Source organism: Xenopus laevis, chromosome 6S, assembly GCF_017654675.1.
Source record: "Xenopus laevis strain J_2021 chromosome 6S, Xenopus_laevis_v10.1, whole genome shotgun sequence".
NCBI classification, from domain to species: domain Eukaryota; kingdom Metazoa; phylum Chordata; class Amphibia; order Anura; family Pipidae; genus Xenopus; species Xenopus laevis.
The window spans coordinates 5,531,253-5,557,400 of NC_054382.1; the positions used below are offsets into that span (position 1 = coordinate 5,531,253).

At 41.3% G+C, this 26,148-nt stretch overlaps 2 protein-coding genes across 7 annotated transcripts in view; both read right to left on the reverse strand.

Moving 5' to 3' along the window:
• The window catches only part of LOC108719653 (obscurin), a 133,989-nt gene extending 132,561 nt beyond the window's left edge, over positions 1-1,428 (reverse strand). For 5 of the 6 annotated variants that reach the window (XM_041567330.1, XM_041567332.1, XM_041567331.1 and 2 more), the window contains exon 1: positions 1,137-1,428. The gene's annotated coding sequence lies outside the window, so the exon portion shown is untranslated. The remainder of the gene's footprint in view (positions 1-1,136) is intronic. The other variant, XM_041567333.1, reaches the window with a different exon arrangement.
• A 7,860-nt stretch (positions 1,429-9,288) lies between these two features.
• Positions 9,289-16,148, reverse strand: iba57.S (IBA57, iron-sulfur cluster assembly S homeolog). The gene is made up of 3 exons (XM_018268973.2): positions 15,860-16,148; positions 12,599-12,936; positions 9,289-11,066 (listed from the first exon to the last, which is right to left on the reverse strand). The coding sequence occupies exons 1-3, from the start codon at positions 16,090-16,092 to the stop codon at positions 10,678-10,680; spliced, it is 960 nt and encodes a 319-aa protein (XP_018124462.1). The 5' UTR covers positions 16,093-16,148; the 3' UTR covers positions 9,289-10,677.
• Between the last annotated feature and the right edge of the window lie 10,000 nt (positions 16,149-26,148).

Genomic DNA, 26,148 nt, shown 5'->3' on the forward strand with positions numbered 1-26,148 from the left:
AGTATCTGCCCCCCAGTATTACATAGGGGTACCCCCATTATTGCTCTGTCACATACACATATTAATATGTTCCCAAATCCATCTGTTATGCCTTCATTTATGTTTACACTGGTGCTGTTCATATATGTCCAACTCCAACTCAGTATCATTCACCTTTCATTGTTTGGTTTATTTGGCAACAAACACTTTGATCCCCTGCCCACCACAAACCATTACTAAATCCCAAACCCCTGCACCCGCAAACCCCTGCACCCGCAAACCCCTGCACCCGCAAACCCCTGTACCACCAATCATAATACCGCAAGCTCTGCCCCTTCCAACTGCTAAATCCCAAGCACTGCATCTACGCCCCCTTTACCGTCATCATTTATTTATATAGCGCTGACAAGTTACGCATTGCTTTAATTTCGTTTATAACAAACGGGGAATAAATGGTGGATAACAAACAAGGGTTTGCAGATACAATAGGATAAGAGGGCACTACACATGAGAGTTTACAAACTAAAGGTTTGGGTACAATTGAGACATTAGGATTTTAGAAACAAGTTTGTAATTCATGAAACAGCAATGATTGATTAACACAAACTCTGCCCATTCTAACTGCTAAATCCAAAGAGTTGCACCCACAAACCCCTTTACCGCCAATCACAAGAATTGCCCCCTCCAACTGTTAAATTCCACTGCACCTGCATCCCCTGTACCACCAACCTTTACACCACAAGCTCTGCTCCTTCCAACTCCTAAATCCCATGAGTTGCACCCACAAACCCCTGTACCACCAACCACAATACCATAAGCTCTGTCCCCTCCAACTGCTAAATTCCCCAAGCACTGCACCAGGAAAGCCCTGTACCACCAACCACTATATTGCACAATTAAATCTCACAAACCACTAGAACAAAAGCTTTGCACCCCAAACACTAAACTATAAGATCTGCACACTAAACAATAAACTATAAGATCTGCACCCCAAACACTAAACTATAAACTCTGCACCCTAAACACTAAACTATAAGCTCTGCACCCTAAACACTAAACTATAAGCTCTGCACCCACAAACCAGGGCACTGCAAAGTCTGACAGGTGCACCCCCTAACTGCTACAGCACAAAGTGAGTCAGAAGTAGATCCCAGTACCTCTCTTGAGTTCTTGAGAAGTTTTCAGCCTTCAGTTTGGATGTGAAACAGCTGCGGCCGGGCCCCTCTGTACATGGGGAGCCTTATCTATCTCAGGGTTTAGCCAGAAAGTGCGGTAGATCCAGGATTTTGTACAAGACCCACTTGGTATGCTCCAGGTTTGGGGGTGCAGGGAGAGGAAGTTTGTAGTTTTAGACTGATCCCCCCTCCGACTGTCTCCTTGTGCTCCTCTCCAGCCCCAGAGGGAAAGAAAGTCACATGAAGGTCCTGCTGATGGGAGTCTGTATGGGTGGGAGGTGGGTCTGTGTCTTACTGGGGCTTCGCTCTGCTCCAAGTCCAAAATAGCCCAACATAGCCCGGGTGTCACTTACTGTGCAGATTGCATTTCATTAGATAAAGGGAGGGGGTGGGGAAGATGTACTGGGGTTAGGGCTGACATCGCGCCCCCAGTACAGTCACTGTGTCAGCCCTTACCCCAGTGTATCTCCCCCACCCCCTCCCTTTATCTAATGAAATGCAATCTGCACTATTATTAATATTATCCCCTAGAGGAAATCAACCTTTTTATCCGGTATTTGGAGCTTTGCTCTGATGTAAAGTAAAAGAACGATTATCCGGGAAAGCATTCTGGATATCAGGTCCCGAGCATTCTGGATATCAGGTCCCATACCTGTATTATACTGGCAGAACTCTACTGACGTTCCTTCTCTGTACATTTGTATTCAGCAATTTTGGTTGGGAGCTGCCATGCTGTTTACATCAGACAGTCCAGTATGACGGTGTCTCACAGGGAAAACTGCACCTCTCTATATTTGTATATATGGTTGGGAGCTGTAATACTACTTGTCTCAGCAATATACATATATATATACTAGAGCCTATGCTATTCCTGTCCCGACAGACAGGGTTCATGAAGGTAAGCAGCGCTGTCCTGTTGCACAGCTAATGCTATAGAAGGGGGATACGTCCCTACTGTGCATTAAAGTACAACTATGAGCCATTAATGACACCATTAACGCTTGTGGCTAAACAAACAGTGCATTCTACATGGACGCTCCAAGGATCCGTGTGATTGACAGGGGCAGCCGGGGCATGTGTTTTCCTTACTCTCGGTCTCCAGGCTCTGCAGTGCTGGCACTCGGCCCGTCTCTATCACACAGGGATGTTGGACGGATAGAGTTGTAAATAAACTGCTGCTTATAAACATCCCCAGCTCAGTGTTTAAAGGATTCTTCATATTTGCCATTGCCCTCTGACATCCCAGAGCTTCCCAGATAAGTCCATATAGCGGGGCAAATGAATCCCATTGGTCATTTGAAGAAATGGGGGCTCATTTATCACTGACCCTAGAACAAGTGCTAAAGGGGTGCAAACTTTTGCCCATTAGGGAGCATGCACTTAGTAGTTGAACCAGGGGTAGGGGTCTGTCTAGGCTGCACATCAGCTAATTGTCTCCTATTAGAGTTAGATTGTTGGGCCCACCAGGGCTACAAACTGAATGGCCCCCCTTGAAACCACAGGGGCCCCTCTCCCTGTGTCCGTCCGTCCCCTGAAGCCCGTGCAGCAACACACAACTTGTACCTGTTACAATTGGTATCCCAAACCCAGAACTAACCCCAAGGTCCCGGCTCAGTTTTCCACCTGTAAAACCCGTCTTTTGCTTCAGGAGGAGCCCTCCACTACTCGGTTGCTGCCAGGTCTTGAGAGGACCACGGTGTGAGTTCTGGGCAGGCAAGAGAACCGCACGTCGTACAGGAACGAAGGACAACTAGCGGAGTCACAGGCCGGGTCAAACACCAAATGGGCAGAGCAGTACAATAACAGGAAGACAGAAGCGTAGTCAGGTCACAGGCCAGGTCAGAATAACAAAATCACAGAGACAGGATCCGAAAGAATGGTCAAAATACAGGCAGAGGTCAGGACAGGCAGCAAACATGACTTGGTCAGGAACAGGCAGGGTCAAACACAATTTAGAAATACTGAGAATCGCACCCAGAAACTAATGACTAGACCTTTACGTTGGGCAATGCACAACAGTACCTTCTTCATACTGTTGTGGACGGTCAGCTGTAAACAGGTCCGGGGAGTGTTGGCAGTATCCACTGGGAGCAGATCTGGGCCGGCAAAAAATAGTATTCAGCATTTTCAGGACCCATGGGTGCCATAGAAAGGAATAAGAGAGCTTGGGACAATAGAGTTTTGTCACCCACCCACTAATCTGGTATTGTTTGGGTGTCAAAATGCCAGGTTTTCTACTGGTGTCCCACCAGTCCAGTCCATCCCTGGGGATAGTCTGCTCCTGGCACTTTATAACCATTGAATAAAGTCCAAAAAGGGCTAACTCAGGTTCCTCCTACTCTTGGAGAACATAAGGAGTCCCAACTACAGGAATCTCCTGCCATCCCACCACCCACCCAGATATGACCCACCTTTTCCCACTTCAACAACATAGGGTGGGCCCACTATCTAGGGTCTTCCCTAATGGAACGTCACCAAAATGGAATAATAACACTTCCTCTCCCTCTTTTATACCCTTGGCAGAATTAACTGTATATACTGCACCATAAACAACATTTATATTACCATGAACAGAATGTACTAGAGCATTAGTTAGCAATACTAGAACATTAGATATGGTATTTCAGTATAATTGCACTTGCTGGACATTTCCATTTCAGCTTTGAGAATGTATTATCCAACTGTCACAGCAACTTTTTGATTCCTTGTAGACAGGTAGTTCCAACACTGACCCAAGCTGATGTAGTGCTCCCTAAAAAAACCTTTGTCATTCATTCATTGTAAGACTCCGTTTGCTGAGTAACTCGCTGGTGCTTTATGATGAATTAGTAAAACTAGACGTGGTACTGGGGTTATGATAGAGTCCTGCGCGGGTCCATTTTTTGGGACCCGAACCCGACCCGTACCCGCAACCTGCAATCCGCAACCAGGACCCGCAACCCGCATTCTTACCCGCTTGGACCCGCTACCCGACCCTACCCGCAAGTACCTTATCCGCAACCCAGACCCGCGACCCGCTGACCATCAAGAATCAGGAAGTGCTGTAGTTGTAAACCGGAAGTGACATCATTGGAAGTAGACGTGATCAGGGGGGAAAAGGAGTAAAACAGGAAGTGCTGTCGTAGTAAACCGGAAGTGACGTCATCGGAAGTAGACGTGACCAGAAGAAAGCAGTGAATATCGATATTGAGAAGACCCGCGGCCCGACCCGCAACCCACTAACCCGCAGAACCGCCAACCCGCGGGTATACCCGCACCTGGAACTTCTAAACGCAACCCGCAGGGTACCGCATGTTTTCGCGGGTAACCCGCAGGTACCCGACCCGCTGCAGGACTTTAGGTTATGAATCAAAGAAGTCATGTAGAGAACTGGCCAGACCAGGGGATACTTATCGACAAACAATATTTGATACTTGAAAAGCGAATACACTATAAGTTGCACAAAATATCTTCATGCTCTTTACTGATACCAGTTGCCAGTTGTATTTATTGGTACTTACCAATAGGTCAGTTGATACCAACCTAGTAGAAGCGAAGACCAAGGGGGTTAAGTGAAACATTGTGCCGAGTCTGTAGGGAATAGAGTACGGGTTTAAGACCAAGGCTGATCAACTTTTGGCTGAGTTGAGATGACAGAATGGCGACTCAACATCAAGAATATATTTGAAACTGGTATATGGCAGTACTGGTGATAACTACCTTGTAGAGCAGTGATCCCATCCAGTGGCTCGTGCACAACATGTTGCTCACCAATCCCTTGGATGTTGCTCCCAGTGGCCTCAAAGCAGGTGTTTATTTTTTAATTCTAGGTCAGGAGGCAAGTTTTGGTTGTATAAAAACCAGATGTACTGCCAAACAGAGCCTCATTTTCACTGTCAGTCCACATAAGGGCAACCAACAGCCAATTACACCCCTTATTTGGCACCCAGGGACTTTTATCAAGCTTGTGTTGTTCCCCAACTCTTTTTACAATTGAATGTGGCTCACAGGTAAAAAAAAGGTTGGTTGTAAAGTATCAGTTGACACCCCTTCTATAATTTCAATACTTCTATAATTTTATATTTACCCAGTCTCTAATCAGTAGATCAGTTACTGCACTGGAGCAAATCTGTCCAATGTTTATAAACACTCCCCAGAAACTTCCTTAGACCCATCACAAAGGATTCCTCAGAACATTCTTCATCATGCAGAGACCACATGGTCCAAACTGAGACCTAGGTTTTTTTCAGTCCAAGTCAGGACTGAGGAGACCAAGTTTGAGTCTAGGGGAATTAGTGCACCTGAGATATAAGTTCATGACGTTCCACATCAAAAACCTTTGCACACATGGAGCACACCTACAGCACCACCACTATCCAAAGTTCTTCTCATATCTTCATAGAAACAATCAATTCCACCCGTTGTGAAGCCAAGAACTGCAGATTATATACTTTTCCTGAACATGATTATTTGGCATCATATAGTGCAGATAAATAACCATAAATGGTTTAAGAACATTATCAAAAATATTCTAGACGGGGGAAAAGTACGATACGTACTAATTAATCTAAAGCTTATTGCCTTGGTTCCCCTCCAGGTCAGTGTTCTAGTGTTCAAGGATAAAATTTAGTGGCATTGAGTCTTGGATCAAAGCCATACATAACCTGGGAAGCAATTTAGGAATACGTAGATGAGATATCATAGGTGAAGCTAAATAAGGACCCTGGGGAGTGAGGGAACAAAATAAAGCAACATGTTATTCTTGGTCTCAGCACAGCAGTGGCCATATGATTAGACATTTTGGAGACACATGGATCAAGTAGTCTGTCTTTAAAGGCATCACTGCAATTTTTTTTTTGTTTAGCACATGTATTTCCCACAATTCAGCAGGACAATGGTAGCAGAAAGCAGCCGTTAACTCATTAGCATCTCTATTCTTCCAGGGATGTTTCGAGGAAGTCTTCTCGCCAATGTTGCACGGTTCTCTCTGGGGGTAACAGTACTAAAATGAAAACAAATAGCATATATTTGGGTTGTATCTGTGTTTATTTCCCTCATTAGGTTTTCGGTTCACATGACGATAATTTGGGGTCTCAAAGTTAGATTGTTTCCTACATGACTACAAAACATATACCGTATATACTCGAGTATAAGCCGAGTTTTTCAGCCCCCAAAACATATGATGCCCCAAAAACTCTACCTCGGCTTATACTCGGGTCAAGCGCAAAAACGGTCGCCGGCGCCTAAGAATAGTCGCCGGCGTCCAAGAATAGTCTCCAAGAATATTCGCCAGTGTCCAAGAATGGTCGCCAGCATCCAAAAACGAGACGCCGGCACCTCCAATGGGAGCAGAAACCCTCAATTTTTTGATTGAAATTTTCCAGAAGCTGCTGCATTTCTCACCCTCGGCTTATACTCGAGTCAATAAGCTTTCCCAGTTTTTGGAGGTAAAATTAGGTACCTCGGCTTATACTCGGGACGGCTTATACACAGTCTTTTGGAGCAATCTACATTTAACCCCAAATAACATGCCTTGCAGCTTTAGCCTTCTGATTTTGGGATGTTTCAGAGGATTCCCACATCTATAAATCTACATTAAACTACCCAATCACAGATATGAAAGCAGACTGGGGTTATCCTATCGGGGTGATCATATGGTCCTACATATTTTAATTTAGGACCCATTGCGAACATTCCTTTTTGGAGAATTTACTTTCAATATTTCACACCCAGTAAATTCAACCTATGAATGGAAACGTTTAGGCTTAAAACTGTAGTCCTCTACTTCATACTATGTACATGTATGGCTTTCATTCCTAAAGATGCCTTCTATAAATAATTAACATTTTGTACCTATTTATTCATGATTTTAGATCAGCAGGTTTCAACATTTTTAAATATTTCATTTATTCTAAGCGGAGGATTTATCAAAGGTATTCACAACTTGAATGGGAGGTTATTTAAGAAAAAACTTGAATGAACATTACCGACCCGAAAACTCGAATCGAATTCGACTAAACTCACAACCTAGTTTTTTCTCCAAAAAAAACTTGAATGTCGGGAAAGCTATAAACATCTTCAAATGGGTAACTGGACTTCTGCCATTGACTTCTACATAAACTCGGCAGGTTTTAGGTGGCAAATAGTTGAATTCGAGTTATTCCAAGGGTCCGGGATTGATAAATCTTAAATTCGAGTTTGGATTATTCCCATCTCAAATTTGCGAGTTTTGACAAAAAATCCAACTCGAAAATTCTTAGTCAAATTTAAAATTGGACCCTTAATAAATCTGTCCCCACATGTATACGTGGACATGGATCATGGACCATTGAATCACAAGGTTTTGTTATTTCTTGTAGCATCATCTATTGCAAAGATCTACAACAGGTATTAAAATGCAAGGTAATTGATAACTTTAGATTTACTTTATGCTCACTTTTTACCCATAAATCTACAAAGTTATGCCCAAAACGCCTGTTTATTTTGTAGAAACAGCAATATTCTCCTCTGTTTGAGCAACCATTTAAATCTGATGTATAGGCTCCAGTAAAAGTATCTGCTGGTGGTCTTTGAACTTCTGAGAAATGGATGTGCCTTTGTTTTTCTCAGTTGGAACGATTTTAAGATGTAAGTTTTAAATTGGCAACTTGAGAGCACAGATGACCTTTCTCCAGGTGTCAGTGTCCATTACCCTTTGATGATCATGTTAATATTAGAGTCCTTGGAAGTTGTCCTCTGCAGCAGCGGAATGAAGATATGTGCATATGTTAAGGCAGTCATTCCATATGGGGGTTTGGTCCTATAAGGATATCCAGGAGCATGAAGGACAGTTAAGTTGAGATTTGGGGAAATGCTCATTTGTTCTAGAAATCTAGATCATCATCATTAGATTGAGTTAGGATGAACCCTTAATAGTGGTCTTAATTGTTTTGTTGTTAGTGGTATCGTTCATTACGAAATATCCTCATATATTTATAAACTAATTGTGCCCTGACCAAATACAGGAGCTCAAAGGGGGCACCAGCCACAACTACTGCATCCAGCTGTCCAGGCAGAACCAAAAAAAATTGGTGATGGTCCTCTTGGACATGATACTTGAACAAGACTTTCACTTTGTAGCCGGAGATCGCTCACTCGAATGGATGTCAGACTTTAAAGCTCAAATTTCCCAAAAACAAAAGAAATTAAAACTTAGTTGAATGTGCTAGTTTTGAGTCTTGCATTATGTCTGCAAGATAGAAGAACATCAAAGAAGGGTGGGCAAATATCCTTACATTGTTGAAGCGATCTTCGTGATAAGAGCATCATTGCCTCAAAGAACTTTTTGACCAAACACTGAAGAAGGCTTTAACAAAACTTCTGACGAAGGGACTTATACTGGTGCATATTTTTGTTATCATCGTGTTTGACCGAACAACAAAAATTCTGCCATTTATTAAGTGTAAAACCACAAAAACTATTACAAAGCTTGTATGTACAGTATAAGCTGTCCATCTCCAACTGTAAAATCGTAGTGTTTTTGTTTTCATTTGTAATTGCGCAAAAATTCTTACAAGGATTTTGAGGTTTTCACTGATCTTCTAATTCATATTTGTTCCACGTTTTTATTCATTTGCACTTTTGAAATTTGGATTTTTTAATAAATAAGTAAAAATTTGTGTGGGGGGGGGGGGTTTTAAGGAGATTTTGTTTGTGGTTGATAACACCCTGAAAGTACAATACTGTCAAAACAGAGTCCACCAGAATGGACCTCACTAATGTTCTGTTTAAGGGCTTATTCTTTTTACGCTTATATCAGAATTTGAGCAGTTTCCAACCTTCCCAATGCTTCTATTTCCATTCCATTTTAAACAGTTTGGAACTTTAGCTAATCCCCCAGCTTGACTGCAGATGGAGCATATATTGTACACAAAGCAAGAAGTTTCTGCCATTGAAATGACCAACACACTGTGTGCAAACCTGGAAAGAGTCAGAAGGAAATAATTAAAAATCCATACAAGATAAATAATGAAGACCAATTGAAAAGTTGCGTAGAATTGGCAGCTCTGTAACTTACTAAAAGTTAACTTCAAGGTGAACCGCCCCTTTAAGGATAGACTGATTGTCACTAATTATTATGCTGAAATTGATAAAAAAAATGTAATTGGATTTCGTGTTTAATTTGAAAAGAACTTTTATTATACAGATTTTTGTGTCTGGGTGACAGGTCCGCTTTAAGGTACAGAGGCCCAAACAGCTCCCCACCAGCTCACTAAATAGTGATAGTCTTTGGCATTTTATAGCAGCCCCCCCGGCATTTGCCAGAACCAGAGATTGCCAGTCCGGACCTGCAATGGACATATAATCCCATTTATCATATGTGATGCCTCTCACACATTCTTATAAACCTTGCCTTCTCTAATAAACCTTTTAACACGGCATTTCGACCACCATTTTTATCAGGCTGACAACAATGGCACCCAAACGCCCCCTATCCGCCTGACACTCATTCCTGTAAAGAACCTCAGGAAACCCGTCAATCACCCGAGGCGTCGCCACATGATGATTCACTCTGTGAAGTGGTGAAAGGGTGAATCAGGGTGGTGTGACAGTTAGTTGTGCCGTTGGCCTTACACCCCTGTGATGTTTTGGAAATAGATGAAGAGGCGCGCACTCCTGCGACACACCAGGTTGGATAAAATTTCAATTTTTATTCCATGGGTTAAATTCAAACGTCCGAACAAGTTTCGTATCTAGAGATACGTAAACACAGGTTAGAGTCCGGCAGCGGGTCGGGTACCCGCAAAAACCAGCGGTACCCTGCGGGTTGCAGGCAGAAGTTCGGGGTGCGCGTATAGACACGGGTCGGCGGTTCTGCAGGCTTTCTCAATAGAGATTTTTACTCCTTTTTTTTTTTTTAATACCACCTACTTCCGATGATATCACTTCCGGTTTACACTTCCTGATTCTTGGTGATTTAGCGGGTCACGGGTCCGGGAGCAGGTAAGAATGCGGGTTGCGGATTGTGGGTCGGGTATGGGTTACAAAAAAATGGACCCGCGCAGGACTCTATCATAGGCGCTACAATCATGTGCCTATGATTACGTATCTCTAGATACGAAAAGCGTTAGGACATTTGATTTTAACCTATGGAATAAAGATCGAAATTTTATCCAACCTGGTGTGTCACACACACGCAATATAATGCCTATTCATCGATTTCTTTGCATCTCACCAAAGCGACGGGTTCGGGGCGCTGCTTGGATCTTTCTTCATCGGAGAGTGCGAACAACACTTATATATATAGCGCAATATGTTGGCACTCTAAAAAAACGTAATAATAATAATAACTCTGAACACACTGTGTAAATAACTCTGTGTAATGCAGCCCTGGAGATGGTGCATAAGTGAAAGTCATTGGTTATTTGCTCAAAAATGGATCTAAGCAGTTCAATTCAGATAATGTACCCCAAGTTCAGCCCTAGGCCCTCGCTGAAGAAGCCACAGAATCGCAGATAAGAGATGATTGTGGCTTTACATTGCCCATTCCATCCCAAGCAATCATTTAGTTGCCACTGGTTTGTGGCCACCACTCCGGCACTGAGGCTTTAACAGAAACACTGGGCCCGTTGGACAGTTTGAGGAGCAGTTCTTCGTTGATGTGAGCAATTCGTAGCAATGCCAAACCAACGTCCCCATCCCCGGCTCTATATTTTCCCGCTGGCTTCCCAGCCGATGTCAATATGTCGGCTCCTTCTGCTTCGGCCGGTAACGATGACGAGAGTTGGACGGGCAGTAGGCGCTTCCTAATGACTCCGGTGTGGTGAGTCCTTGCTGTGAGCTCCTGGCCCAGGTAACAACCTTTGGAGAAACTGATACCGTTCATGTACACCAGGTTGGATTCCAGTGGTAGCGCCACCCCGGGGGGAATGTCTTGTACACCCTCTGGAACACCTACATTCAAAAGTAAACATGGCAAAGAATTAAACGGAACAGTTCAGAATAAAAAAAAAAACTGGGTAAATAGAAAGACTATGCAAAATAAATAATGTTTCTAATATAGTTAGTAAGGCAAAAATGTAATGTATAAAGGCTGGAGTGACTGGATGTGTAACATAATAGCCAGAACACTACTTCCTGCTTTTCAGCTCTCTAACGCTGAGTTAGTCAGTGACTATAAGGGGGGCCACATGGGACATAACTGTTCAGTGAGTTTGTAATTGGTCCTCAGCATTCAGCTCAGATTCAAAAGCAACAGTTATGTCCCATGTGCCCCCCTTAAAGTCACAGATTAACTCAGAGTGTTCTGGCTATTATGTTACACATCCAGTCACTCCAGCCTTTATACATTACATTTTTGCCTAACTAACTATATTAGATACATTTTTATCTATTTACCTAGTCCTTTACAAGGAAACCTTTAAAATAAGTGAATATAAAATTGATGAGGGGGCTATTCTAAGCACTTTTGCAATGTACATTCATTATTTATTTCTTTTTAATTCCAAGATATTAAAGGATACATGTGCTGTTAATATGAATGAATTTTGTTACAACAGCGCCACCTGCTGGTCAGTTTCCCACCAGTCTGACCACCAAGTAGTCAAGGAAGTTGTCAGGAGAAAGAAAGAGGCTGCTCTGATGTTCTTCTGCTTAGGAAAACAATTAGAAACCTTTCTAAAATCTTTCCTAAGCAGAAGAACATCAGAGCAGCCTCTTTCTTTCTCCTGACAACTTCTTCCTTGACTACTTGCTGGTCAGACTGGTGGGAAAATGACCAGCAGGTGTCGCTGTTGTAACACAATTCATTCATATTAACAGTACATGTATCCCTTAATATCTTGGAATTAAAAATAAATAAATAATGAATGTACATTGCAAAAGTGCTTAGAATAGCCCCCTCATCAATTTTACATACATTTAGTTGAAAGGTTTACTTATTCTTTAAGGAAACTGTCACCTGAATGCTGAAAACCCCAGTGAAAACAAGCTTCCTTCACTACGACATATTAATAACCGTCTCTCTGCTATATCGGTACTTGTGTGCTGAACCCTGCCCACTTTTAGTCATTGACTCTAGGCCCGGTCGCTCTGCACTAGAATTAAAGAGGAAAGGCATTGTCTGAAAGTATTGTAATAGTATGTAATACACATGTAGAAGCCTATGACTAAGTGCCCCTAAGGCACGAAACGCGTGATGTTTTTTGCTTAAGTAAATACTTTTTGACTACATCAATTTAAGGAGTGAGGTCTGGTATGTTCCAGCTCTTCATTATCAATTTATATATCATTTGCCTCCCCGAGCTGAAGGTCTGGGGCTTGAGCACCTGGACCTCCCTTTCTTCTGGGTAAGTTAACCCCCACCCTACAATACTCAACACATCACACATGTAGAAGGTCTTCTTTACTTGAGCAAAACTGTACGAGGCTGAATAATATAACTTAGGGAGGGTTGGCACGTTTGTAGTAGAGTTCAGCAGACTTACCTTGCTCATATCGGTGCTTAGTATATTCTCTATAACTGCCTGTCTCTGTCTCTGGGAAGAGGTTCTTGGGATTCTCTCCAGACGGAGCCACCAGCCTAAAGCCCATGACATCCACCCTAGGGTCAGCGGAACAGATCACAGAAGAGGACAATTCAGGAGTTTGGGTGTCCTGCTTCTTGGAAGCTGAGATGATGCCCCACACGGACAGCTCAGGGCACGGGGATATGGTCACCTTTCTTCGGAAATTATACAGGTTCAGATGCTTCTGGATGGGTTCCATGGCCGCAATGTCACACTCCAGTAGAATGGCGGATGTCTCATTGTGTCCCGTGGGGGGCCTGGTAACAACATACCACAATGCATGTATTAGCGGCAAGTGAAGTAAGTCTTTTTCTACACTTTGTCTTAAAGGAGAACTAAAGCCTAACTAAACAAGTAGGTAGAAATGTTGTACATGATGTTTTGGGCTTCTGTACCAGCCCAAGGCAACCACAGCCCTTTAGCAGTAAAGATCTGTGTCTCCAAAGATGCCCCAGTAGCTCCCCATCTTCTTTTCTGCTGATTCACTGCACATGCTCTGTGCTGCTGTCACTTACTGAGCTTAGGGAGCCACTCACAATATACAGTACACATAGAATAGAAATGTCACAATATAAGGCTGATTAGTAATTAATACACATAATTACTACATGGCAGCACAGAAACCAGTGCAATTAGCATCAGAATTGAATAATCAGCAAACCTGTAGCATCAGCTTATATTACAGCCAGGGAAGCTCATTTTCTGCTGGATAATTAGTGACGAGCCCTAAGCTTAGCTTCTCAACAGCCAATCAGAGCCCACTGAGCATGTGAGTGTCACAGACACTTTCCAAGATGGTGACCCCCTGTGACAAGTTTGAAGTCCTGGATCATTGCTGCTATTGACAAGCTCAAACTTTAGCCTCGTGCAATAAGGTCACTATATAAAATAGGACATTTTTAGCCGTATTCATTTTTAGGGGTTAGTTCTCCTTTAATACATATGGGCAGACAAGTGTGGCGTATGAAGCCCATGTAAATGGTTAAGATAAACGGAGTTTTTATTTAGTTTTGTAACATAATAATCTTTCTGTTTCAGATGTAGAAGTTTTCAATAAAGACCAGTTACATCAACAATATAAAGTTAATATTCGAATAACATTTCTAACTTTCAGCTCTTTTAAAATCTACATAGAACCTGATGAGGAGTTGTGTCTGATCAGAAACATAATCTGTGTTTTACTAATCATGAGATTAAACTTTTCAGTTATTTAATGAGTTGACTTTTAGTATGTTATAGAATAGCTAATTCCAAGAAACTTTTCATTAGGCATTCATTTTTTTTTTTATTGTTTTTGAATTATTTGCCTTCTTCTTCTGACTCTTACAACCTTTGACAATGGGGGTCGCTGACCCATATAAAATGTAAATACTCTGTAAGGCTACAAATGTTCTTATTGCTCCTTTTTATTACTCATCTTTCTATTCAGACCTCTCCTATTCATTAGAGATGCACCAAATACACAATTTTGGATTCGACGAACCCCTGAATCCTTTGCGAAAGATTCGGAGGAATACCGATATGAATTCTAATTTGGGGTGGGAAGGGGAAAACATTTTTTACTTCCTTGTTTTGTGACAAAAAGTCAAGCGATTTCCCTCCTCGCACCTAATTTACATATGCAAATTAGGATTCGGATTCCGTTAGGCCGGCAGAATTATTTAGCCGAATCCGAATTCTGCTGAAAAAGGCCAAATCCCAAAATGAATCCTGGATTCAGTGCATCTCTACTATCCATATTCCAGTCTCTTATTCAAATTAATGTATGGTTGCTGGGATAATTACGACCCTAGCAACCGGATGGCTGAAATTACAAACTGGAGAGCTGCTGAATATAAAGTGAAATAACTCAAAAACCACAAATAATAAAAAATGAAAACCAATTGCAAATTGTCCCAGAATATCCCTCTCTACATCATACTAACAGTTAATTTAAAGGTGAACAACCCTTTTAAGCAGACACTTATTTTATCCCGCTAGCTGTTATACTGTGGCTCATATTCTGCTGTACTTACTCCACCCAACTTCAGAGAAGTTGAAAGCCACAGAGAACGCCCTGTGTAGTTGTTATCTTATAGGAACAAACGCCCTGTGTCTTGCCTGGTTATCTCTCTCTCTCTATAGTGAATAAAGTACCCCCTCTTGTAAAATATAAGGATATTATAAGTCACCGAGGAGTTTCATGACCAAATAAAAACACGAGGCCGAGGTATCTTCTAATATCCTGACGACGGTTCTGAGAGAACCGAAACGCGTTGATGTGGGGTAGTTTGTAACACTCCAATAAAAGAAATACTTTGATCACTGTAACCGTGAGTGCTTCTGATTGCATCTATATATATATATATATATATATATATATATATATATATATATATATATATATATATATATATATATATATATATATATATATATTAGGGATGCACCGAATCCACTATTGAAAGGGGTTGAAAAGGGGATAATATTTTTTACTTCCTTGTTTTGTGACAAAAAGTCACGTGATTTCCCTCCCCGCTCCTAATTTGCATATGCAAATTAGGATTCGGATTCGGTTCGGCCGGGCAGAAGGATTCGGCCGAATCCGAATCCTGCTGAAAAAGGGCCGAATCCTGGGCGAATCCCGAACCGAATCCTGGATTCGGTGCATCCCTAATATATATATATATATATATATATTTTTTTTTTTTTATCTCCCATGAGCACATACATATCCTTGTTCTTTACTGGGACAAGTGTGTTTAACGAAGTTTCAGTTCTCCTTGCAGAAGTGATAATTAAAAAGAAGCCTCCATGGCGGTTATGGTGTATAGTGCTGAACAGTGAGACTAAAAGCAGCTAAACTAATCCCAGCACTTTGTTTCTTTAGAGGAATTCTAAGAGAACAAGTTAGTTCATCTCAAGTATCATGAATTCCTCCTTATCTTAAAGCCTAAGAGTTACAACAAGTGGAAAAGGGAATAAATCATTAAGAGCCAAGATCTCACTTTAATGGGCCAACAACAGCAGGGAAAGAAATTGCATTAAAAGCCTTTATGTACAATATACATGAACACAGCACAATTTCCTACAAACTCTCCATAATACCCATGACCCTGTCTGCAGTGCTAACATAGCTGCTCAATGAAGGGCAACCTGCCCGTATCCAAAATGGCCGCCCTTCTCTTTTCCCTTGCTCACCTATACAGAAAGACATCAAACAGGCTCCGCCCTTGCACGTTGAGGATATGCGCGTACAGCGCGCCCTCTGCCAATCGCTGTATGTCGTTAGTTATCAGTCCCTGTAGGAACACAGCGGGGTCCGTTCCTCGGAGCTGCAGCAGTCCCCGGCGTTCGCTAAGTGGGCAGCACCGGCCGCTCAGGCGACGAAACCAGAGCCGGGGCAGTAAGGAGACAGGCCGAAGCAGCGACATGACTAGCGAGGTCTTACGTAAACCAGTCACGTGATATGCTGGGCTGTGCTCTGCTTCCCCCTGCTGGTTTTTAGCGGTAATGCAGCCTGGTATTGTTAAAGGGCCAGTACTTTCAGTATGTAAGAGAATTCTTAGTAACCATTCAATTGGTCTTCGTTTATTTTCTTATGGTTTTTGCATGATTTGTATTCTTCTGACTCTTTCCAGCTGTCAAATGGGGGTTATATTTTCCCTCATTAAAGCCTAGCCTAAGGTGCAATATATTACAGGGGTCACTGACCCCATCTAAGAAGCAAAAACTCTGTAAGGCTACAAATGTTTTGTTATTGTTACTTTTTATTACTCATCTTTGTATTCAGGTCTCTCCAATTCACATTCCAGTCTCTTATTCAAATCAATGCCTGGTTGCTAGGGGAATTTGGACCCTAGCAACCAGATGGCTGAAATTGTAAACTGGAGAGCTGCTGAATAAAAAGCTAAATAACTCAAAAACCATAAATAATAAAAAATGAAAGCCAATAGCAAATTGTCTCAGAATATCACTCTCTACATACTTCTTAGGGGTTATTTACTAAACTCCGAACGCAAAAATCACGAAAAATTCATGATTTTTTTTAAAATAAAATCTGTCTTTCAAAAAATCAGTGTCTGTTCTGTCTCTCTGTGGGTTTCCTCCAACATGCCGGAACTTACACGCTGGTTACTCGGCTCCTGAGAACTGACCCTACTGTGAAGATCTGGGTATTGATGTTCATTACTATTTACAACCTGCAGAATTCCAGCTCGATTTGTACCAAAAATATTGAGTGTCCCCTGTCAGCTGGTGTTTGGGAAATATTGTCTAGTGGCATGTTGCTTAGAATTATATTCGCTTTTGTTATTATACAAACAAAATATTGGGTCGACTTCCCCTTTAATATAGAAATGGTACCTTCTTCATTTCAACCAGTAGATGGCGTGAGATGGTCCTATACTACTAATGAAAACCAGCAGACTGATACAAAGTTACAGTTATTAAAAAATCCATGTATTATAGGAACAGTAACCTCAAAAAATGATTTTTTTTTTTTAAAGTAACAAAAATATAATACAGCACTGGTAAAACTGGTGTATGCTTCAGAAACACTACTACTATAGTTTATATAAACAAGCTGCTGTGTAGCCATGGGGGCAGCCATTCAAGCACAGGATACACAGTAGATAACAGATAAGTACTACTATAGTTTATATAAACAAGCTGCTGTGTAGCCATGGGGGCAGCCATTCAAGCACAGGATACACAGTAGATAACAGATAAGTACTACTATAGTTTATATAAACAAGCTGCTGTGTAGCCATGGGGGCAGCCATTCAAGCACAGGACACACAGTAGATAACAGATAAGTACTACTATAGTTTATATAAACAAGCTGCTGTGTAGCCATGGGGGCAGCCATTCAAGCACAGGATACACAGTAGATAACAGATAAGTACTACTATAGTTTATATAAACAAGCTGCTGTGTAGCCATGGGGGCAGCCATTCAAGCACAGGATACACAGTAGATAACAGATAAGTACTACTATAGTTTATATAAACAAGCTGCTGTGTAGCCATGGGGCAGCCATTAAAGCACAGGATACACCGTAGATAACAGATAAGTACTACTATAGTTTATATAAACAAGCGCTGTGTAGCCATGGGGGCAACCATTCAAGCACAGGATACACAGTAGATAACAGATAAGTACTACTATAGTTTATATAAACAAACTGCTGTGTAGCCATGGGGGCAGCCATTCAAGCACAGGATACACAGTAGATAACAGATAAGTACTACTATAGTTTATATAAACAAACTGCTGTGTAGCCATGGGGGCAGCCATTCAAGCACAGGATACACAGTAGATAACAGATAAGTACTACTATAGTTTATATAAACAAGCTGCTGTGTAGCCATGGGGGCAGCCATTCAAGCACAGGATACACAGTAGATAACAGATAAGTACTACTATAGTTTGTATAAACAAGCTGCTGTGTAGCCATGGGGGCAGCCATTCAAGCACAGGATACACAGTAGATAACAGATAAGTACTACTATAGTTTATATAAACAAGCTGCTGTGTAGCCATGGGGGCAGCCATTCAAGCACAGGATACACAGTAGATAACAGATAAGTACTACTATAGTTTATATAAAGAAGCGCTGTGTAGCCATGGGGGCAGTCACTGAAAGCTGAAAAAGGAGAAAAGGCTCAGGTTACACCGCAGATAGCAAATAAACTCTGTAGAACATAATGTTATCTGTTATCCACTATTTAACCTGTGCCATATAGACTTTTTAAATTTCCGTCATGGCTACACAGCAGCTTGTTTATATGAACTATAGTTGTGTTCTTGAATCAAACATATCAGTTTTACCAGTGCAGGGCAACAGTACATGATATTTTCATTACTTTTTGATTTGTTGGTGTTACTGTTCCTTTAAGAACTATCTACAGCACATCCTACACATTGTAATACAACCAGAGCTTCTCTCATTGTGGAATTGGCCTCAAGAGTTCCAGCCTGAAAGCCAATTACATTGACAAATGGGGTGCAGAGTGACTGTTACCCCAATGTTTCTATATATCTGTAACCTTGTTATGAGCTAAGGGGGCCCAGTCTGAAGGTCAGTTAGGGGGAGATTTGGGGTGAGTGTTTATTTGTGCCCTGGGTACCCCTGGAACTATAGCAGGGTGACACCCCAATGTTTCTATATATCTGTAACCTTGTTATGAGCTAAGGGGGCCCAGTCTGAAGGTCAGTCAGGGGGAGATTTGGGGTGAGTGCTTATTTGTACCCTGGGTACCCCTGGAACTATAGCAGGGTGACTGTTACCCCAATGTTTCTCTATATCTGTAACCTTGTTATGAGCTAAGGGGGCCCAGTCTGAAGGCCAGTTAGGGGGAGATTTGGGGTGAGTGTTTATTTGTACCCTGGGTACCCCTGGAACTATAGCAGGGTGACTGTTACCCCAATGTTTCTCTATATCTGTAACCTTGTTATGAGCTAAGGGGGCCCAGTCTGAAGGTCAGTTAGGGGGAGATTTGGGGTGAGTGTTTATTTGTACCCTGGGTACCCCTGGAACTATAGCAGGGTGACACCCCAATGTTTCTATATATCTGTAACCTTGTTATGAGCTAAGGGGGCCCAGTCTGAAGGTCAGTTAGGGGGAGATTTGGGGTGAGTGTTTATTTGTACCCTGGGTACCCCTGGAACTATAGCAGGGTGACACCCCAATGTTTCTATATATCTGTAACCTTGTTATGAGCTAAGGGGGGCCAGTCTGAAGGTCAGTTAGGGGGAGATTTGGGGTGAGTGATTATTTGTAATCTGGGTATCCCTGGAACTATAGCAGGGTGACACCCCAATGTTTCTATATATCTGTAACCTTGTTATGAGCTAAGGGGGCCCAGCCTGAAGGTCAGTTAGGGGGAGATTTGGGGTGAGTGGAGAGATTTTCAACTAGGGTTGCCACCTTTTCTGGAAAAAATACCTTAAAAAATATTTATCTTTTTTCCCTACTTATAACATTGGGCTCAACCATCATTTTTACCGGCCAGGCCTGTAAAATACTGGCCAGATGGCAACCCTAAAGGTGGCCATAGACGTAACAATTACGACCGTTCTTGGAAAAGATCTTTCCAAGAAAGATAGTTTGTTTCAATACACAGGTGTAGAGCTGAATCGATATATATATATATATATATAGTACATATAGAAACAATACAATTCTACCTGTATCTGACGATTCAGCACTAACAATGGCCGATGTTTGGTTCCCTTCAATGGCACCTGATCAATATTTTCCGTCCAGCCCGATCGACGAGCCGACTGGTATCCAAGTCTTCTGCCGATATCGGTCGGCTCTTTTTCCACCATACACGCAACGAATATCGGATGAAAATTCGTTTCGTACGATATTATCTGTGCGTCTAGGGCCACCTTAAATCCAACCAGTATTTCCGGGGACACATTATCTTAAATGGTAACATAAAAAAGGATCTTTATCACCTTAATGACATGGGAATTAGTTGACAGCCGATAAAGTAGGTTTTTCAACCAGACATGACATATTACCCACAAAGAATGGCTTTTAAAATATTTTAATACTTTAAACAGCAGGAATTCTCTGGAAACAGCCCAATATTGAATTCACTGGTTCTGATGTGCTTGAATGGAAATTTAACCCTGTTTTGAAATAGGGCTCCATCCTCTTTATTCCCTTATATCGACATTGTTTATTCTGTACAAAAACAGCATTATGTTATTTTAAAGCTACAAAACGACAAGTTTAGAGGGGACAGACACAGCATATAAATTCCACAGCAAGTCTTATAAGCAGCAATCAACATGAGATGAGAATATAAGGAACCGATTGCTTCTAGGGTTTTATCCAGGATTCAGTTCGGGATTCGGTCAGGATTCAGCCTTTTTCAGTCGGATTTGGCCGAATTGTTCTACCCGGCCGAACCGAATCCAAATCGGGAGGGAAATCGCGTGACTTTTTGTCACAAAACAAGGAAGTAAAAAATGTTTTCCCCTTCCCACCCCTAATTTGGATATGCAAATTAGGATTCGGACTCGGAACAGTATTCGGCTGAATCTTTCGCAAAGGATTCGGGAGTTCGGCCGAATCCAAATTAGTGGATTCGGTGCATCCCTAATTGCTTCACAGGCAAAGCTTAATTCCCTCCAAATGTTTATATACATCAATAGTTGGGTGTTAATTGGTTTCATTAGAAAATGGAAGTGGTGGCACTTTATGGCACACCCAGAGTATAGACACTGACCTCTTTTTACCAGGCTTGAAAAACAAACCAGACTGGGATTGGGGGTGAAATTGCTGCCATTTCTTCCATCTACCAGAGATTCCTTGCATGGATTTGGCCTAAGTTCACTCCGATTATTTTTCTTAGTTCTCCTTTAATTCAGAATATTGAATTCCATATTTATTTTGTGCCCTTTTAGTATATGGGAAGACACTGACATTTCCTCGGTGCAGATAACTTTCACAACTGCCAGTTCTGTACGGCAGTTCACAATGCAAAATCGACTCCAGTATGGGATTCTAATGTTCCGCATTCTCTTTGTCATTGTTCTAACAAATGATTGATGTTTTGGAAGAGCCGGTGAAAGTGGAAGGAGGTGGGTGATGTAAAGAGCCCAGGATGTGACCTCCAAATGTTACAGAGAGGACAATATCCGGCTGATGATACGGCCATAATGCCCATTCAGAAGGACAATGAGAACTTCAGCACTGACAGGACATTATTCCAACAGGACAGGACTGCGAGGAAACCTCAAAGCTAAAATAACAGACTTCGCCACTGATTTTATGGGACCATTTCCCAACATCTTTATGACCTTTCACCCTATTGATTTCATGATGTTTCTGTAGGTCTGATTTGCCTAAACACCTACCCCGGCAATTCACTGTATGGATTTGGCATGAGGGCCTCTTGTTTTAGAAATGTTATATCTGTTCACCTGTATAATGTGCTCTTGTACCTATCAAGGAAAAAGACACAAGCAAGCCAATGAAACAATGTACATTGTGATCCAATATTTGACCCTTCTGGATGGCCATTATAGGAAAGATTTGCTCAATTGACCAACAAGCAGATCTTTCTATGACTGCCCAGTCATTCATTCTCTCTGCAAGAGTGTCAACTGAGTCTTATTATTTTGCACTACCATCTGCCCCTGGTGATAACAGGGATTAGTTGACCAAGTTGTAGCCTTAGTAAACTTTTTGATTTTTTTTGACCATGGCCCCAATAACTTGGTGTCCTATAGCAGGAGTTAAACATTCTGCTGCTTCACGAGAACGACCAACTTGCAGACCAGTGATCCCAAAAAAACGGTTCCCCAATCTATCCATGCTAATGGTATATGCATGGGATGTTTGGAGATACAGGCCAATAACAGCTAGAGATGAAAACACATTCTATATACCTGAATGGTTAAGTTCAGCCCTGCAATATTTTTGGAATAGACAAGTAAAGCCACTTGGCTTAGGTTATAAGAACTTGATACTTGAAACTGGATCGCTCTTATAGGAGAAACAAACCCTTGCTACTAAAATTTCTTCCCCCCTACCCTTCATATACCCACCTTCCTGCTCCCCCCCCAGCCCAGGTGGTACCTTTGCTAAATGCCCCTAACTCTTTACTTACCCTCGGTGCAGATTCTGTCCAGCGGAGTTCATGGGCACAATCTTCAGCCGCTTCGCTAATCTTCGGGTCTTCTTCCAGCGCTTCGGCAAGTTCAATAACTTTCGGCGCATGCGCAGTTGTCCCGAAAGAAATCTGCACCAACTGTGCATGCATCGATACGGCGCTTACTTCCAGAAGATTACCGAAGAGAAGAAGATGGCTGCCATGAACTCTGATGCCCTGAATCTGCTCCGAGGGGTAAGTAAAGATTTAGGGGCATTTAAGTACCACCTAGGCTGGGGAGAAGCAGGGAGTGGGGTCTATGTAGGTTAGGGGAGTAGGGGATTTTAGTAGCAAGGGTTTACCTCTCCTTCATACTTTAGATCATGCTGTAGTGGAAAAATATATACAGTCCAATTCTGAATTGGAAACATGTTGCAACCAGACTCTCCTGTGGTGTGGTTTGAAGTGGGGTAAGCTCATATAAAACATCAAGTAATCCAAAGAAACCACATCAGAGGAGAAGAGGGAAGGAAATGATAAGATAAGCATACAATAAAAATAGCTTCCTGCAGCGCTTGCCTCACATCAACATAGAAAATGCAGAAATGGAAGAAAGAGCCAGTATTGGACTAGGGCAGGGACCCCTAACTTTTTTTTTTTACCCATGAGCCACATTCAAATGTAAATAAAAGTTGGAGAGCAACACAAGCATGCTAAAAGTTTTTGGGGGTGCCAAATAAGGGCCGTGAATGACTATTGGTAGCCCCTATGTGGACTAGTGTTCTTCATTAGAATATGTAGAAAGTAGCCATCATGTTCATCATTAGAATATGTAGAAAGTAGCCATCATGTTCATCATTAGAATGTGTAGAAAGTAGCCATTGTGTTCTTCATTAGAATATGTAGAAAGTAGCCATCATGTTTTTCATTAGAATATGTAGAAAGTAGCCATCATGTTATTCATTAGAATATGTAGAAAGTAGCTATCATGTTCTTCATTAGAATATGTAGAAAGTAGCCATCATGTTCTTCATTAGAATATGTAGAAAGTAGCCATTGTGTTCTTCATTAGAATATGTAGAAAGTAGCCATCATGTTCTTCATTAGAATATGTAGAAAGTAGCCATTATGTTCTTCATTAGAATATGTAGAAAGTAGCCATCATGTTCTTCATTAGAATATGTAGAAAGTAGCCATTATGTTCTTCATTAGAATATGTAGAAAGTAGCCATTGTGTTCTTTATTATAATATGTAGAAAGTAGCCATCATGTTCTTTATTATAATATGTAGAAAGTAGCCATCATGTTCTTCATTAGAATATGTAGAAAGTAGCCATCATGTTCTTCATTAGAATATGTAGAAAGTAGCCATTGTGTTCTTCATTAGAATATGTAGAAAGTAGCCATCATGTTCTTCATTAGAATATGTAGAAAGTAGCCATTATGTTCTTCATTAGAATATGTAGAAAGTAGCCATTGTGTTCTTTATTATAATATGTAGAAAGTAGCCATCATGTTCTTTATTATAATATGTAGAAAGTAGCCATCATGTTCTTCATTAGAATATGTAGAAAGTAGCCATCACGTCCTTCATTAGAATATCTAGAAAGTAGCCATCATGTTCATCATTAGAATATGTAGAAAGTAGCCATCATGTTATTCATTAGAATATGTAGAAAGTAGCCATCATGTTCATCATTAGAATATGTAGAAAGTAGCCATCATGTTCATCATTAGAATATTTAAAAAGCAGCCATCACTTTCTTCATTAGAATATGTAGAAAGTAGCCATCGTGTTCTTCATTAGAATATGTAGAAAGTAGCCATCACGTTCTTCATTAGAATATGTAGAAAGTAGCCATCACGTCCTTCATTAGAATATCTAGAAAGTAGCCATCATGTTCATCATTAGAATATGTAGAAAGTAGCCATCATGTTCATCATTAGAATATTTAAAAAGCAGCCATCACTTTCTTCATTAGAATATGTAGAAAGTAGCCATCGTGTTCTTCATTAGAATATGTAGAAAGTAGCCATCACGTTCTTCATTAGAATATGTAGAAAGTAGCCATCACGTTCTTCATTAGAATATGTAGAAAGTAGCCATCATGTTCTTCATTAGAATATGTAGAAAGTAGCCATCACGTCCTTCATTAGAATATCTAGAAAGTAGCCATCATGTTCATCATTAGAATATGTAGAAAGTAGCCGTCATGTTCTTCATTAGAATATCTAGAAAGTAGCCATCATGTTCATCATTAGAATATTTAAAAAGCAGCCATCACTTTCTTCATTAGAATATGTAGAAAGTAGCCATCGTGTTCTTCATTAGAATATGTAGAAAGTAGCCATCTTCAGAACATGCAAGAAGACACCATGCAGTATTTTGTTTTGCCCTCTTGGGCAATAATGAATTCATGATATAATTAAATAAATACTACAAAATGTACCAGTTTGTTGCTTTTGCTTCTTGGCACTCCTTTGGGCAATTAAGCTTTGCATTCCTGACCATAGTGTGATTAATGCGATATCACAGCGATTAAACCAATGAATCCCTGTGCTGGTATACATGAAATTGAATTAATTATCCTCAAAGATGATTTCCTGCGCTGATGGATGCCCCTTGTCCAATAACAATGGTTTTCTGATACTGAGTGGTGAATTTTTATTTCCATGGTCATTTCCTTCTCTCGATCCTGGCAAGAGTCACAGGTCACAGATTATTTTTTGGTTTAACACCTTTCAGTATTAATCCTGCCATAAAAGATCCTTTCTTTGGCAGGAATAATGGATGTTGATTGGAAAGGCTTTAAAGTACAGGCTGCCCTCCAGCAACATAGAGGTTAATAAAGGTCCCACTTCCCCTAAAGAGAAAATTGAGTAATCTCCAAATGCAGAAACAAAAAGATACAGATTTGTGTATTGTTTTTCTAAATTTCTCTTTTTGAGGCTCTCCATGTCCATGTCCCACTTGTCTGCTCCATGGTTTGTCAGGTTGCTGCTAGAGGACGTAAGTCTTTAAGGAATGGGAATTCTAAATTGTTCTGTCCTTCATTTAGGAGCACAATGTCTGGGGTCTGTCTAGAACAGGGGTCTCCAACCTTTTTTACTTGTGATTTTTTTTTTACTTGTGTTGGGGAGCGACACAAGCATGAAAAATGTTCCTGTGGGTACCAAATAAGCTGTGATTGTCTATTTGGTAGCCACTATGTGGACTGGCAGCGTACAGGTGGTTCTGTGTGGCAGTACACCACCAAACCTGGAATTCAAAAATAATCACCTGCTTTGTGGCCACTGAGAACAACATCCAGGGGTTGAGAGCAACATGTTCCTCATGATCCACCGATCCACTGGGTATCACTGGTCTATAACTTTTACCTTTACCCCAACCACTCCAACCTTTAAGCCAGTCCAAACAAATTACATTGTACTTAGTGATGGGCGAATTTATTCGCCAGGTGCGAATTTGCGGCGAATTTGCGCGATTCGCCGCCAGCGAATAAATTCGTGAAACGCCCGCGAAAATTCGCGGCAAAAAATTCGGGTGCCGGCATCAAAAAAAGGGCGCTGGCGTCAAAAACGAGACGCCGGCGCCGTTTCGCGAATTTTTTGCCGTTTCGCGAATTTCGCGTGAAATTCGCTAATTTTTCGGCGAAACGGCGCAAATTCGCCCATCACTAACAGGAAGATTATATCAAATCAATGAAAGAGGAAAGAACCCATTCAGTATGGACTTGGTTTTGTGCATGGGATCATGCTAAACAGCTAAAACAGGAAAGAGTTTTCCCCAAACTGTAGCCAGAAAATAGAAAAAAAGGAATTGTCAAGAATTTCATTGTATGTTGCAACCTTTCAAAGGATCATGGACTTATACCA